This window comes from Sphaerodactylus townsendi, linkage group LG03 (genome assembly GCF_021028975.2).
Source record: "Sphaerodactylus townsendi isolate TG3544 linkage group LG03, MPM_Stown_v2.3, whole genome shotgun sequence".
In the NCBI taxonomy this organism is placed as follows: Eukaryota; Metazoa; Chordata; class Lepidosauria; order Squamata; family Sphaerodactylidae; genus Sphaerodactylus; species Sphaerodactylus townsendi.
The window spans coordinates 111,016,758-111,028,930 of record NC_059427.1 but is presented as its reverse complement, the minus strand read 5'-3'; the positions used below and the strand labels follow the sequence as shown (position 1 = coordinate 111,028,930).

The 12,173-nt window shown below is 43.0% G+C and overlaps 1 protein-coding gene across 1 annotated transcript in view; it reads right to left on the bottom strand.

Moving 5' to 3' along the window:
* LOC125427841 (dynein axonemal heavy chain 9-like) overlaps window positions 1-12,173 on the bottom strand; it is a 176,736-nt gene that overhangs the window by 146,870 nt on the left and 17,693 nt on the right. The window contains 2 exon segments of the mRNA XM_048487396.1: window positions 841-1,002; window positions 11,622-11,861. Coding sequence (XP_048343353.1) covers window positions 841-1,002; window positions 11,622-11,861 — 402 coding nt within the window.

The window sequence follows — 12,173 nt, the reverse complement described above, 5'->3', positions numbered from 1 at the left end:
CTTCTAGTGACTGAAGTCTTCTGGCTCAAGGAGAAAAGTCAGGACGTGTGAAACAAGTTGCTGTGTGAAACAAGCTGCTGGTCTGATCCAGCAGGGCTTTTCATATGTCCTGATAATGCTAATCACAAGTCTCTTTCCCCTCAAATCCATTTCCAGACAAAAGGCATTTCCATTTTCTTCATCTGTACTTCTGTGTAATGATATTTATATTGGTCTGACACATTCACATACCAACTCTACTGCCCAGTTCAGATACTTATTCAGGCCAAAGGTTCTGTTTCTGTGGGAAAAGAGCAGGCTGAACCCCCAAAGCCATCATATGCATGATGCATAATGATACACAAGGGCACTCAGCATGGATCCCCATACAGACAGCTAAATCACACAGTCATCCCTCACTGTCTTATGGGATTGTTGGTGTCCCAGTACTGTAAGATATCCATCACTAGGTAGATGGTTGACTAGAAGGTGAATTCCTCTGGAATGCAATGTATCTCTTTCTGTGAGGACATGGTTTACACAGTTGCCCTGTAGGAGTGGCTCTTTGCTTCTACCTGTGTTTCCCTGTATGCTTGGAAATAAAGCAACTACTACAAAGATATCATGAAATTCTCAGTGCTCTTTCATCCACAGAAAATTAAATTCATGAGAACTGCCCTCAGGCTTCTCATCACTCCAGGAAACAGGTGGCACATGACAGCAGGTCTGGGGTATCCAAAGGAGGAACATCTATGTTATCTATTATATTATTAACATGTGGAGTGGGTGGGCTGTTCCCACACTACGAGAACAAGAATGCTGGCCCCAGGCAAGCATCTGAACTGGGCCTATGTCACTTACTTCACAGTACTTTTTCACAGCCTCTATTTGCATTTTATCAAAGAGGCTGAAGTCTCTCTCATCAACCATCTTATCCCGATAAACACGATTAGATTCATGCAGGTACAGTTTAACCAAGTCCTGGGGAGTCTTCAGACATTCAGGGGTTGAAAACAGAATCCCCTGAAAAGGAATAAAGGTGAAATCAACATGCAACTTATTTAGATGCAAGTGAATATCTTCAGGTCAAACTGTGCAGCCAAGACAAAGGATCCAAAGAGGAGGCTGCAGCTCTGGCTGGGAACTCATGCTGTGTCACACCATTCATGATTTGTATGATCCACACTACTTTGGAATTCCTCTTCTCCTTTCAGGTACCTCCATGTGAAAAAAGTGAATACCAATAACAGCTGATCTCACTCTCTAAACTCCGTGGTACCAGCACATATTAGAATTCCCACTTCAAAAAGCAAAATATGCATATAGTGTATGTGAGTATGTGTGGGGAGAATCTACCTTTTGATCACTCATTTGACTGCAAATACAAACAGTGACGAAAATGTGTTAAGGAGTAGAAAGTTCTGTTGAACTATTTGAGCGCTTGTAGATTAGCACAGGCTAAAACATCAACTATCCCTAAATGACTGCATTTGTATTTCAGCTGAGGCTCAGCAGCAAACCTAGTTGCCAGTTTACAAAAAGGGTACAAATGAAAAGGCCAAATACTGTTCACACAAAGAGGAGTCAGGACACACTGGCATAAAGAGAATATCCCACTGCAATGTCCTAAGCCTGCCACCAAGTAAGAGGATCCTATTAAAATCTAATAAAATCCTGCTAAAATACAATAATATAATAAATCCTGTTAAAATACAAATTAAAAAAACTTTCAAACTTTTAAAACAAAAGGCTCAGAAGTTACGTCTCAGTTGCCTGTAAGTCATCATTCCAAATTGGGCAGTGAGAAGAGAAACAAGAAGGACGCTGGGCTCCACACACAGACGTTTAAAAGGCTCTGCCCTTTGAACAATAAAACATTTTCGAGTAAAAGAAAATACGAAATACTAGAAGATAAAAACTACAACGGGTTGGAGAAATTTAAAACTTATCTTAAAAAGGTGGAGGAGCTCAGCAAAGAGCGACCACTCGGCATGGCAACCGGAACCCCCCCAAAGAAGAGGAACAAAGCACTGAGTGACATTACTACTTTGTGGTCCCACAAGAATAGCTTTTGATATCAGTTGAGTCTCATGCATGAGAAATTGGGCACAGGATTACAACTATGATGTAAATGTTGGCGTTAACTGAGACCATCCAAGAATGATCACTAATCTCTAAGTCATTATCTGATTCCACCTCTAGCAGGCAGGAAAAAAATGTGGGCAACCCCACAGTCCACAATTCAGCCTTTGCTGCAATCCTGGTCATTCACATGCTTGAAACTTCCCACCTAACTGCAGGAAACAAAACAGCTTTCTGATAAGAATGGGTGCTAACTGTTAGAAAAATGTACTTTAATGAGGCAGATGGTGCCAAGAGAAAATATTAATTGCTGTCAGGTAATTGTGCTGTGTTTACAACAATTCTTTAAAAACACACAGGAAGAGCTCTCTTTCAAGGTGAAGTCAGTTTTAACAACAGCTATGGGTTTAATGACACCTATTTACATACAGCTTTTATTTCTTACATCTGATGGTTTATTCAGGAATTATATGAGGCACACAAAAGCAAGTGAAAATGCCTTGCGTTCTCCCAACTTCCACGAGTTTAAATATTTGGCTTTTTATGCTTTCGCTTTTAAGAACTGCAAGTAAACAAGCATTTTGTCAATGAAAATAACTATTTTAAAAATTAGCAGCCATAACTTTAAAAAACTTGTTCCAAGTTCTAATTAAAAATAAGTGAGTTATGGTTAATTTCCTATGCAACTATTAAAAAGTTCTTCTTAACATGTCACAAAGTCTATAATAAGCAGCCCCTCCCCTCAGATCCAATTTGCATTGTAAGAATATAGTTTGGTTAGTAGGAGAGAATCTAAGATTATAACCAAGGCCCATTACGCATGGAACACTTACTTCAAGCCTGTTCTCTCCACAGTGGGCTCACAGTGAGCTCTCCTCGCATTTATCTGTTTACACACGAGAAGGCTGCCCACAGCCTGCAGCACAGTTTATCTGCTGAACTTTGCTGGGCCTCTGCTTCTCCCAGTTCTCTTCACTCCATCCATCAACACCCTTTAAAGCAGAGCTGATATTCTCTCCCCCCCTTCCCTTCCCTTCCCCTCCACACACACATGCACACACGCACACACATACTCTCTCTTTGTCTATGTATCTCTGCCACCATCGCAAGAGAAGAGAGAGACTTGTTTTGAAACAGAGTCTTATCTAAAGTTTTAGGTAAAGCCATTGGGGAGGGCAGAAGCAGAGCAGAGGAGGTGGCGTGGCGTGGCGCCCGAAAGATTCCTGTTTGTACTGTTCCTTGAAAAAGCTCCCTCTGTTGTTACTTTATATTGAAAGATTGATCTTTTGATCTCTCAATATGCGCACTGCAGAGAAGTAGGAAGGAGCCAGCAGCATGGGGGGAGGAGTAAGGTGGAAGGCTCCAGTGCACCTGGCAACTGAGGTTGTGCTGTGCTGTGCTAGTGGAGGAGAGACTGAACACAGACCCAAGACAGAGATGTGAGAGTGTGGGAAGGCTGGCCATGGGCAGAGAGAAGATGTCCAGGGCAAAGCTGTGCCCACTGGCAAATCTGTCCTGTTCTGGCGCCGAAGCAAGATTTAAATCATGCTATAAGTGATTTTGCTTGCCAAGATGAGAGAAAGTGAAATTGGGTCTCCAGAAAATACGTCCGTATAAGGAATCTTGCTGATGTGAACACTGGCCTCCACTATGCAGCGAAGACCTTGTGCATAATCAGTAAGTAAGTAGGCATCTATATGAAGCTGCCTTTAACTTAGACTAGCTGAGTATTGTCTGGGATTAGCTCTCCAGGGACTAAGCGCAGAAAGATCTCTCTCTGTACCACCTGAGTTCTTTCAGTTGAAGATACCAGAGTAAGGGCAGATGGGAAACACAGATCTCATTTCAAACTGTTCATTAAGTATTTTTGTAATCAGTGCTAAATACATAAAATGATTTATGCATGATAAACTCATATTTTTTTCATTGTCCCATAAAAATAATCTTCAAAAGGTAGCTTCAGTTAGCTGCATTTATTTATCTATATCCCATCTGTATTAACCTTTCTTGATTGTGAATCTTCTTCAAAATATGAATATTTTGTGCTAAAGGATGTCCCTTGACTCTTTACAACATCAATATTCGTTACCATGTATTCTTTAGTTTTGAAGGCCCCCTCAAAATCATAGGCCAATGGCAACTGCCCTCCTCCTGCTGCTCACTGTTCTGGCCTGGCCAGAGTTTCTATTTAGACCTTCTGCATGCAAAGCAGGCACTATACCACAGAGACACAGCTGAGATTCACACTTGCCTGAAGGCCTGATTACACAATATGTCTTTCCAGCAATCAGATGTGCACTGTGAGATCTGTGCTCATAAGTCAATGACCAAGGACATGGTAGCCATCTCAAATCATGAGCATGATGTGTGGGATGCAGGCGCTGAAGCCTCCCCATACACCATTTACTCAACCTGAAATGGTCTCAGGTGCTGTTACATCATGATAGACAGCACATAAGCTTCCCCAGCACTATTACCAGCACCCACTGGGGTCAGTTCAGGTCAGAAAAACATTGGGAGGCTTAAACCCCTTATCTGAATGGATCCTCATGTATCTGGAATAACTGGGTTCCAAGCATGGATCGCCAGGATCCAGGAAAGTTTTGAGGAAAACAGAACAGGTAGTTAGGCCCCTAGAGTCTGTCTGTCTGTCTGTCTGTCTGTCTGTCTGTCTGTCTGTCTGTCTGTCTGTCTGTCTGTCTGTCTGTCTGTCTGTCTGTCTGTCTTTCTTTATTTAAAACTTATACCCCACCATCCTATTGCTGTTAGGTGGTTGACCGGGAAATCCTTCTCCTTAATCCACATTGGTTATGGTTGCTAAGAAGAGAAGGAAAGCACTTAGCATATGTTCAGATGAATTCTGTTCTTTACTAATATATCACACTACCAGCAAAAACCCATTGCAGAGTGGGGGAAGGGATGATGCAATGGGCTCTAGGAAGCATTCTGCACACCCACCACAATGGTCTAATGGTGCCTGTTGGGCAGCAGCAGTGGCAGGGGCCTCACAGGGCCTTCTTTTTAGGATTAGGTAGGTGGTTGCAGGGTGCCAGAGGGCAGAGCAGCTGCTCTGTTGCCCAGGTTGGATTTGGGGGGCGGGAGGAGGGAGCCAGGTGATTGCTCAGGCTGGATTTTGGGGGTGGGGGTGGAAGGAGGGTGTCAGGTGGTGGAGCATTGCCCGGATTGGATTTTTGGAGTAGGGGTGTGGAAGGAGGGTGCCCAACGTCTGAGCAGCTGCTCTGCTGCCCTACTTGTCTCTTTGAGGTGGGGGGGCAGGAGGAGATCGCCAGGCATTGGAACAGCTACTCTGCCACCCAGCTTGGGTGTTTGGTATGGGGGGGGCTTCTGACGGACCACACAGCAGCAGCGCCAAGGCACTGCTGCTCTGTGGGCTGGGAGATTTGAATGTTAGGATGACAAACACCCTCCAATGGGAGTGCAGGACTCACTTCATGAGTCCTTCTCCCTCATTGGCTGAGCATTCATAGTATTAACATTCGAATCCTTAGTATTTTATTGTTTAGGATGGTACTGACGCCATGAGGATCCTGCCTCTTCTCTAACAAAGGTCCCTAAGATGGTAAGATTCCATTCTTATATTGCAGCTTATGTTTGCAACTACACTCTCACTCTCTTCATAATTTTATTTTGGGGTACCCCTACTGAGATTCACCCTGGTATACACAGACCACAAAGTCTTGTGTTATTCCTTTCTGGAACCCCTTTAAAGCTAATTTTCCCTTCTCTTGGTCCAGTCTGGGAAACAAAGTGAATATCAGGGCAAAACCCTAGTTAGCTTTGGCCTGTTCTTAAAGAAAATAGCAACCTTCTCTAACTATAGCACCTTTGTTTCTTCTACTGCAAATAAACCTTATCATTCAATATGTAACTTTTCAGCTCCCAACAAAATGATCAGAATTCCATTACTCTTGTTAAGGTTCAGACAAGATACTGAAATATGAATAGGCTGCCGCAGAACCACACTAGAAGGGAACAATCTCAGGCCCTTTCCGCACGGCGGAAAGGACGCCTCTCCACCAGCAGAAATTATGCTGGTGGAGGGGAGGGGACTGTTCGCACGGGATCATGCGAGCAGCCCCCGCAGAGGCCGGCGCAGAAGAGGCAGCTCCGCACGGAGCCGCCTCTTCTGAATCCCCCCCCCCCACTCCTCTCGTCCTCCAGCGTCGGTCTGGAGGGCTGGAGGGACCCGCCCATGCTGCCCTCTGACCTCCAGGGGTCGGAGGGCAGTGTGGGCAGGTCTCAGCAGCCCTCCAGACTAATGCTGGAGGACGAGGTGATGGGGGGGGGATTGGAAGGGAGGTGGAAAGCGGCACCTTCATGCCACTCAGGGCTGCACAGGACGGTGCTGCTGCCTGTGTGAACAGCTCCCCAGGGACCGGTGTTTTTCCGTCGCTGGGCTGCTGTTTTGGCCCCGTGCGGAAAGGGCCATAGTTACTGTGGTGCCAGGCAGGAGGAGACAGTCACTGAAGGGAAAATCAGCCACTCAGATGGGCCCATAGGAGTGCTGCTCCAGGATCCAGTCACCTTTGAGAAGGGGAATAAGATGTTAGAGGGAACACAGGAGAAGAACTGAATTCTGCCTCAGGAAGGGAGTAGTAATAGCTCAGGTCTGACTCAAGAAAAAGGGCAGACAGAGCGAAGGTAGTGTGGCAGAGCAGTTTAGCTGTATCTCTGGGAGATAAGAGAGTGCTTGATGGTTAGGCCTGTCTCTGGTGAAGAACAGACCTTGTACAAGTTAGTCTGACTCATGAAAGGGCAGGATGAAATGGGTGGAATCGTGTGTGTGGGAGAGAAACCAACTTGGTGGCTAGTCAATAAAAGTTCATTTGTGCCTGAAAGGACAGTCTAGCTACTCTCTAAAGTCACAACCAGTTTACATTTTCGTGCCTCAGCCTGATTTCTACTTTGTCTGCCTGAAGTCCTGTACTGCTGGTTTGTTCCTTTAAAAACAACCTTCTTAGTTGTTTCTATATGAATCAAGCCTTAGTGACCCCCATAATCTCCTTGCGCACCACAAAACTTACCTCACAGCAACCAATCCAAAGCCCATACACTCGCTACCTGAAGAACACCTGGAAACTGAAGGAAAGGTTTATAGTTCAAAACGAACTTAGAACCCAAAAAACCTAAAAGGCTGTGTGTCTCTGCTCAATAGGGGGAAAAAGGCTTGCCCCCACCTTCATTAAAAAACAGAAGCTAGAGTTAAAATAGATGTAACTCTAAAAACCCACAATGAAGACCGATGCAAACTATAATTTTGCCTATTCAGATTTCAGTCTCTTGAGTAATATTTCCCCATCAAAATTCGAATACCGATTTTGGGGACAGAGTATGTCATCTGAAATTTACATCCAACCCTCAGACTTGAATTTTGGATAGCTATTCAGATTGCACAGCTGTGAGTATACTTTGGGAGAGCAAATGGTATTGGTATCCTTTGTTGTTTTCCTTTCAAGTGAGGAAAAAGGAACATCACACTTGCTGCAATGATAAAGCACCAGCAGCATGAGGTGTCACCATTCAGAAGCATCCCACAGTCATCCTGCACCCCCTGATGATCTCAGCACATGAAAATTCCTTCCTCAGTCCATGTGCCTTCAAATCTGATATATCTGGTAAACATCCATCATTAAAGCTGACGCTCAAATTGGGGAACTGTTGTTGAGATGTGGCATAATTCTGTTTCAGTTCAAGCCAAAATCATGTATTTGTCATACATCCTGAAGGAATTCTTCAGAGAAAAAACCCCGAGCGATGGCAGCCTTCTGTTGTTTTAATCATTTTCATTTGTCCTACTCTTTCAGAGCTTCATATATGATGTTTTCCCTCTTGTTCTGCTTAAACAATTTTTCAGTATCAGTGTGCTTATGTTTCACCATGTTTTTGACACAATACAGACAAGCTGCCATTTGTCCATTAAACACTTGTTCACTCTACACAAACTGACTTGTCAGTCAGGCAAAAGGGGTTGTCCAGCAGCGCAATATCACCTACACCTATAGGAGATTCTGTGGATTTTAAAATTCTGCAGCACTTCTTCCAAACCTAAATTGATGGGGGCACCATGTCCGACCCTCTGGGAGATGCTGATTGAGAGATACTAGCAGCTGAGTTGAGGTTTCATTAGAGGCAAACTTGAACTACAGTTTAGTGAGCAGGATAATAATCATCACTTTGAGGAACAATTCAATGTTGGCAGAAGAGCTGGGTAATATGCTAATTATGCACAACAACAAAAAATATCTACTGCAGTTTCCCATGCTGCTTTGAAGCATGGCAGAATCCCAGAGAGCACTTAGCAGAATCAGAGGCCTCCACTCTTATTTCCATTTTCACTTACTCCAATTCAGTCTATTTATTTGTTTTAAATCACAGGTTGTCATGATACAGAGCAAAGCTTGACAAGGCAGAGTTGCCACTTAAATCATCACCCAGTTATTAAGCACACAGCCAATATTATACCAGCTCTGATCTTTAAAGTTTTATGCAGCATAGACCCACTATTCTTCAGGCAGAGTCTTCACCCATTTAAGTTGTCATCTTTGTCAAGATGCTGACAGAAAGCTCTCTTGAGGATTCAGCCTCCTTGTGAGTTTCAGTGTATGTGCATGCAGAATAATGCCTTCTCTGCTGTGGCAACATAACTGCTTTCTTTTTTTTATTTATTGAAACATTATTTGTTCAAACATTTACATCCTTCCATTCTGCAAAAAAATCAAAGCAACTACAATAACTCCTGGTGATGGAAACTGTCATCAAGTCACAGCTGATCAAGGCAAGAGACATTCAGAGGTGGTTTGCCTGGCTCTGTGTAGCAAGCATGGACTTCCTTAGTGGTCTCCCATCCAAGTACTAACCAGGGCCAACCCTGCTTAGATCCGAGATCTGATGGGATGGATAGGGTTGCCAGCCTCTAGGTCAGGCGTCTGCAACCTGTGGCTCTCCAGATGTTCATGGCCATGCTGGCAGGGGCTGATTGGAATTGTAGTCTATGAACATCTGGAGAGCCACAGGTTGCAGATGCTTGCTCTAGGTGGTGATATCTTTAGGTGGATCTCTCTAGGTGGAGATCTCTCATTTTTACAATTGATTTCCAGGCAACAGAGATCAATTTACCTGGAGAAAATAGTCACTTTGGAAGGCATATAGCATTATACTCCACTGAAGTCCCTCCCTTCTTCGAACCCTGTCCACTTCAGACCACCAACATCTCCAGGTATTTCCCAATCTGGAGCTGGCAACCCTAGAGATAGGGCTAGCCTAGGTCACTCAGGTCTGGACTAAACAATAAGTCAGAGAATATAGAAGTATCCATACATATGATTCTTTCTTTATAATTTCACTAGGTTTAAAACTTAATTGCTTCTTTATGGGAACTAGAAACTGCCAATTATTGCTGGAAGCAAACATGATCAGTGTCCTCAGTTACACCCAAATAAATCCCACAGTCCATAGGATTTGTGCATAATTCAGCGAGAGGAAAACACGGTATCTGTCAATAAATGGGTTTCTTTAAGCAGTTTCTTGTTCAATACAAACAATGGTTCAGGCTGAGATGGAAATTTCTTTTTCTGAAACCTTAGGCCAAGCTGCTTGTAGCTTCAAAGTCTTAGATAAGAGAGATGGGAAGAAACCCACGTAGTGGACAGTCACATCATTCGATATCACAGCTTCATGGCCATAAAAAACTGGGAGGATACATTCCTTTCTGTTAATGCCGGAGCTCATGCAGGAGAGGGGCTTTATTAACTGAACCTAATGCAGCTGCAGGGCATTTGATTTAATAGGCAAACACATTTGATTGGTTTATATCATTTGCTATGCATTTGATTGATTAACTGCAATGAGGCCAACACAGTCATTGAGCATACCAGTAATTTTGCCTTGTGTCAGGAATACATTTGACTTTGGGACATTTCTTGAGTTTGTATAGGTCATACTGAACAGAAACTTTGTTTTGGACATTGGAACTGTATTGGACTCAATATTTTTGGTAATATGTGGGTCTTAAATCAATGCTTTTAAATGTGTTTAGTTTAGACTTATAGCTTTATTATTTTTATACTCAACATTCACTGCTCTTTTTATTGAATATTCTTTCACAATTTTAGTAAACTACTTCAATTATATTTCATTGTGTTTTTGAATCTGAATCCATTATTTTGGCCTTCATTGGCTACAACTACAAATTCATCTTGTAAGCATCCTACCTTGCAAGGGTAACTTTCTTAATTTTAGTTCCATGAGGGCTACAGGCTTTGTCCCTTGGTCTCTGGTTACCTAGGAATTGTGAGGTCTCACAGTTCTGCCTTTTTGATTTTGTCTTGCTGGACCTGCCCCTCCAAAGGGATCTTGGATTTAAGGTCTCTCCGCAGCATCAAATTTAGTCTCTCTTTAGTTTCACAAGGAAATACTCACAAGACATCACTGACAATCAAGGGAACACAAAATGAAACTCCGTACCAGACGTTTCCTTTATACTGTCAGTGGTTACTATCCCCAGTAATTTGTAACTAGCCAACTAATATAGCCAAACCTGGATGTGCCCCCCCCCCAAAAAAAATTATTTCAGGCTGAGAAAGAAAAGTGATATAACAGACTCTGCACACACAAACCACAATTCAGATCTTTGTCAATTACTCACAGCAAATAAATGAAAAATGTTTTGCATATCTCATACAAAACAATGCGTACACAGTTTTTAAAAATAAAACTGGGCATTTCTTTTGTTATAGCAAATGACTGGGGGCTTATCATTAATTATTTACAGTTGTTGATGAAGCAATAAATGTGTAGACATAATGAATGAGTGGATTCCTTTGATAGGTCACAATGGAAATTCAGGTTACTCACCTTAGCATAGCAAATGAAATGACTGAGATGCAAAGAGCCCCACGGGTTAACTATCAGCGGCTTGAATTTGTATGCATTTTGCTTACATCCTTAAACTGTGAGCATCTCAAGCAACTAGAAAATAGTGGCTGTAAAAGCAATCTTCAAACAGCCTTGATCTGCAAAACCATTCAACAATGAGCCACTTGATTTCCTGTGTTGGATTAAAGGGGATGTCAAAGGCCACCACTCCAAACATGCCTTTATTTGCATCGACATTAGAGGTTAAAAGCAGTTTCTGGTGTCTAATACTGAACAAATTACAAAATGGAAAGTTATAGCCGCAAAACCAATTTTAGCATTATCTTCTTGCCAGCGTGAAACAAGAGGCACTTAACGTAACTAGGCGGAAAGACAATCAGAACTCAGGGCTTCTTGTGAGACAACCCTATTTATTGTTGATTATTTCTAAACCTGCTCCTCAATGACACGGCAACTCCACAGATAACGAAGTAGAGACTCTCAGCCATTTCCCAGTGGAGTCTGCCATTTTCCCGTCTTCCCACGCCATGCCACGGTATGACACTTCAAGTAAATAATGTTATAACGCCAGTATTATTCCCTTTAATTTCAAAACTTGATGCAGTTGGAAGAAACGCCCACCAGCAGGAAGAAACAATGAGCACTCAAGTGGAAAAGCTACTTACTTGGAAGACATTGGAGAAGTCCCTTAGGTTGAAATTGTAATGGAATTTGATAGCTGTTGGCAGGAAAGTTGCAGCAACTTTCAGGTGCAGGGCAAGCGCCAGATTTATTAACTGCTGTGATGATTTCTGTAAAGCCGCAGGGAAGTTCCCCCACTTCAGGTGCTGTGTTAGGATGGTGCTATAAATGGTGGATAGAGCATCTGACCCAGGAAATGAAAGGGCAAATACACTGAAGTGGCGCTGCAAGAAAGAAAACAAACATAAGCTGGGTCTCCAATTGCATGTGACAAAGACAAGACAACCTCAGGTGACATGTCTTCCACTGGTGCATCTTCTCCTTTGCCCTAAAAACATAACAAATGACACAGTTGTCTGCTTTAGGTTATTCCCACATACAGTCTTTCTAGTCACACCCTGTCTTCGGTTTCCTCTTGGCAGCAAATCCTGGGTTTATTCTCTTCCACTGTTTTCAGTTTTGTGAAGGTGGCCCCCATGTAGACACAGTCTAAATTAGTCTGCCTCCCATTATTAAAGCTTTCAGAGGCTAGATGT